Source organism: Leptopilina boulardi, unplaced genomic scaffold (assembly GCF_019393585.1).
Source record: "Leptopilina boulardi isolate dan_hultmark-lab unplaced genomic scaffold, ZJU_Lbou_2.1 LbouV2_241, whole genome shotgun sequence".
NCBI classification, from domain to species: Eukaryota; Metazoa; Arthropoda; class Insecta; order Hymenoptera; family Figitidae; genus Leptopilina; species Leptopilina boulardi.
The window spans coordinates 121,156-125,794 of record NW_026137798.1 but is presented as its reverse complement, the minus strand read 5'-3'; the positions used below and the strand labels follow the sequence as shown (position 1 = coordinate 125,794).

Here is a 4,639-nt window from a genome sequence, read left to right as displayed (position 1 = left end):
TTTCTGAGGTTTTCATGATATGCATATGAAAGCTGATATCCTCCTTAACATTTTCCAATTTTGATCTTTCAAAAATATTTTTTTTTGGATGAGTTATCCTCATTCGAAATTCGCGTTGCAACGTGAATCGGGATCACAGTGCAGGAGGCGTATTAAAAAATGGTCCAAAATTCAAATGTATTTTAAATGGTCTGAAACTTGTTACTTGGAGGTTTTCAGGGTCGCTGATTACGAATTTGAGGTCAGTTTTCGAAAATTCAAAATGGCGGATCCAATGTGGCGGACGACTTTTTCTAAACTCGATCGAAATGGCCTGTAACTTGTTACTCGGGGGTTTTTGGGGTAGCTGATTAAAAATTCGAGGTCCGTTTTTGAAAATTCAAAATGGCGGATCCAATATGGCAGAGGACTTCTTTAAAACTCGATCCAAATGGCCTGTAAGTGATTATTGAGGAGTTTTTGGGGTTAGATATAAATATAAATAAAAACAAATAAATCAAAGTTTCGCAAAAATTAGTGAGCAAAAAAAGTCGTCCGCCATATTGGATCCGCCATTTTGAATTTTCAAAAACGGACATCGAATTCGTAATCAGCGACCCCGAAAACCCCCGAGTAACAAGTTACAGGCCATTTAAAATACATTTGGATTTTGGATTATTTTATACGCCTCCTGCACTGTGATCCCGTTTCACGTTGCAACGCGAATTTCAAATGAGGATAACTCATCCAAAAAAGATATTTTTTAAAGATCAAATTTGGAAAATGTTAAGGAGGATATCAGCTTTCATATACATATCATGAAAACTTCAGAAAAAATTTTGGTACCGTAATAAAAAATCAAAAAGTACCCTAAAAACGGTATTTTTAAATTTTCAAGGTCAAATTTCTCGAAAACCTAGGGTGATGGAGCAATTCTAATTACGGATTCGTGTTCAGCGTCGAGAAACCTATAAGAATCACCCTATGCGGTCTCAGAAATAAAAATGCTGTTGCACTGTGTAATTTTCCGGCAATATCAGCCCCAATGAGTACATCGATAGAACACCTTTGGTACCCCGCGTCAGTTAAATGAATGTTTTCTTTACGTAAGTCATTAAGCCAGGATTCTTTTTTTATGGATGGTATTGTCTCACAAATTGTTTCCTGACTCAGTACAGAAAAATTACATGCATACTTTTTATCTAAATTTTTTACTTTTATTTTAAATATATCATGCTTTTTTGCTTTTGAGGTAACCCCTCCAAACAATGAATGTGACACTTTAATCTCTGCGTGAGGTGTGTATCCCAACTTTTTCACTATATCTGCTCGAATGTATGAACGTTGCGAGGCTGTATCAATAATTTCTTTAACTATCATTTCACCCGAGTCAGAATACACTAATACACGGAGAGTTTGCAGATACACTTCAGGCGCAGCACAAATTGTGGCCAAAACATTTTCAACTTCTCGCTTACTGTCATCTTTTGAAACTAAATTGTCTTTAGATGATAAACCTGGACATAATAGTAATTCGTGACGTCTAGAACACCAATTACATTTTACTTTTACCCGACACCATTTCGCGGAATGACCTCGCCTCAGACAAACAAAACAAGCACCTTCTTTCTTAACATATTCTTTTCTTTCACTCAAATCCATTTTTCGTGAAACCTCACATTCTTTACTCTCATGAGCAGACTTACAAAAAATACACGATACCTGTTTACATTTCTAATAATTTGGTCAGCTTGTCCCTTGTCATATTATGCCCCTCATTTTCTATGGTGCGATACTGCCCATTGCGCTGCCAAGCACGTAGAATTTCTTCCGGGAGAGCAGACTCAACCAGCGGATATAACATTGACGCACATTTCTCCGTCGTTACTCTTAGAGTGTCTAGAGCACGGATGTATGCTTCCAATTTATCATAGTTTGCAGAAAGTGTTGCCTTTGGACCTCCTTTAAGTTCATTTTGGAGAACCAATCCCAACAGTTCACGAACATAATATTTAACTACAATATCGTCTTGGCCGAATCGACTCTTGAGACTTGCTATCGCCTTATCATAGTTGTCAGCTGTTGGGGGGAAACTGCGAACCAGTTCACGTGCCCTCGAATCCGGTGATGTAGCTTGAATGAGATATTGAAATTTATCCTCACGCCTAATTGAGTTGTCTTCGTGGATCTTTTTGAAAATACTCCAGAACAACAGCCACTCTTTAACATGACACTTAAATTTTGGTAACTCAATTTGTGGTAACTTCAATGACCCCTTAGTTGCTCCGGGCAAGTTGTCTGATAACACGGATTGGATGTTTTCAGTTCGTACTTCCTGTAAATCATCAGCCATCATTTTTGCATTCAGAAATGCCACAGTGTATTCGTCTACATCTTCTAATTCTTTGGCGATTTCATCTTCAGTGGCCTCTGATTCGAAGAGAAATTTGTTGCAAATAGCGTACACCGCTTCCAACTCCTTCGTCTTGGTTTGTAACAACTGAAATGCCACCATATTGTCATCTCGAGAGCACGTGCCTTTGAGTTTGGCCGAAAACGAATTGTATGTTTTCGTAAAGGCCATACCCAGACTCTTCCTTTGTCGCATTGCTGCTTCCATTTTTTAGTTTTCACTCACTCACAGTTCACTTGTGTGTACACTTTATCAATAATCCCGAATTTAAGAATGTCCGGTCACGGTCGCCAATTGTTCAGGATTCTAAGCACTAATTAATAAAACGCAACAAAAAGAGAAAAACCAAATTTATTAAATTATTTAAAATACTTGTCCAATATTAAACATATAAAACAGTCTGTCACGACTTCCATTAACCCTTTAAGTCACACATTTTTCTTTTTACTAAATTGGCTTGAAAATTGTTACTTGGGGGTTTTCGGGGTCGCTGATTACGAATCTGACATTAGTTTTTAAAAATTTTAAATGGCGGATACAATATGGCGGACTTGGAGTTAAAAATTAACTGAATTCGCTTGAAAAATGTTACTCCGGGGTTTTCGGGGTCGCTAAATACGAATCTGATGTCAGTTTTCAAAAATTCAAAATGGCGGATCCAATATGGCGGACATAAAAATTAAAAATTAACTGAATTCCCTTGAAAATCGATACTCGGGGGTTTTCGGGGTCGTTGATTACGAATCTGAAGTCAGTTTTTAAAAATTCAAAATGGCGGATCCAATATGGCGGACTTGGAGTTTAAAATTAACTGAATTCGCTTGAAAATTGTTACTCGGGGGTTTTCGGGGTCGCTGAATACGAATCTGATGTCAGTTTTCAATAATTCAAAATGGCGGATCCAATATGGCGGACATGAAAACTAAAAATTGACTGAATTTTTTTGAAAATCGTTACTCGGGGGTTTTTGGGGTCGCTGAATACGAATCTGATGTCAGTTTTCAAAAATTCAAAATGGCGGATCCAATATGGCGGACTTGGAGTTTAAAATTAACTGAATTCGCTTGAAAATTGACACTCGGGTGTTTTCAGGGTTGCTGAATACGAATCTGATGTCAGTTTTTCAAAATTTAAAATGGCGGTTCCAATATGGCGGACTTGGAGTTGAAAATTGATTAGATTCGCTTGAAAATTGTTACTCGGGGGTTTTCGGGGACGCTGAATACGAATCTCATGTCAGTTTTCGAAAATAATAATTTCATTTTTTTTATCTATCCTGCTCTCAGCGTTACCCAGAACCAACGACGTGGACTTGGCAAGATTTTGGTTCCACCTTGTTTTTTTTATTTATTTATTTTTTTTTTATTTTTATAAATAAAACAAATTACGATCGTCGCAAAAAAAAGTCAGTGAAACAAATGACGATCGTCAACAATCTTTATGATAGTAAAAAAAGGTATACATTGGATTCAGTTACAAAAACATAAATGCTAACAATTTTGTAAATAACAATACTGCTGAGTGTAAAAAACGTTTATTTTTACAGGTTACTAATCCAAGGGTTGTCAGGTACATGATTTAAAGATAAGCATCTATTATTTCTATTTAAACATTTAAAATTCTAAAATTCTATTTTTATTTTTTTATTCAGCGACCCTGAAAACCCCCAAGTAACGATTTTCAAGCGAATTCAGTCAATTTTCAACTTCATGTCCACCATATTGAATCCGCCATTTTGTATTTTTTAAAACTGACATCAGATTCGTATTCAGCGACCCTGAAAAACCCCTGGTACCGATTTTCAAGCGAATTCAGTAAATTTTTAACTACATGTCCGCCATATTGGATCCGCCATTTTGATTTTTTAAAAACTGACATCAGATTCGTAATCAGCGACCCCGAAAACCCCCGAGTAACGAGTTTTAAGCGAATGCGTTGACTTTTTATTTTTTCGTCCGCCATATTGGATCTGCCATTTTGAAATTTAAAAAACTGACATCGGATTCGTATTTAGCGACCTTGAAAACCCCCGAGTAACGATTTTCAAGCGAATTCAGTCAATTTTCAACTTTATGTCCGCCATATTGGATCCGCCATTTTGAATTTTTAAAAACTGACATCAGATTCGTAATGAGCGACCCCGAAAACCCCCGAGTATCAATTTTCAAGAGAATTCAGTTAATTTTTAACTTTTATGTCCGCCATATTGGATCGGCCATTTTGAATTTTTAAAAACTAAAGTCAGAT

The 4,639-nt window shown here is 36.6% G+C and overlaps 1 protein-coding gene across 1 annotated transcript; it reads right to left on the bottom strand.

The window, feature by feature from the left end:
* Positions 1-1,705: 1,705 nt before the first annotated feature.
* LOC127280382 (uncharacterized) lies at positions 1,706-2,599 on the bottom strand. Its single transcript, XM_051303337.1, has one exon. It carries the CDS (start codon positions 2,597-2,599, stop codon positions 1,706-1,708), a length of 894 nt encoding a protein of 297 aa, XP_051159294.1.
* Between the last annotated feature and the right edge of the window lie 2,040 nt (positions 2,600-4,639).

Bases quoted from the DNA above. Each gene is read 5' to 3' on its own strand.
- LOC127280382 (XM_051303337.1), bottom strand. From the start codon at position 2,599: ATGGAAGCAGCAATGCGACAAAGGAAGAGTCTGGGTATGGCCTTTACG.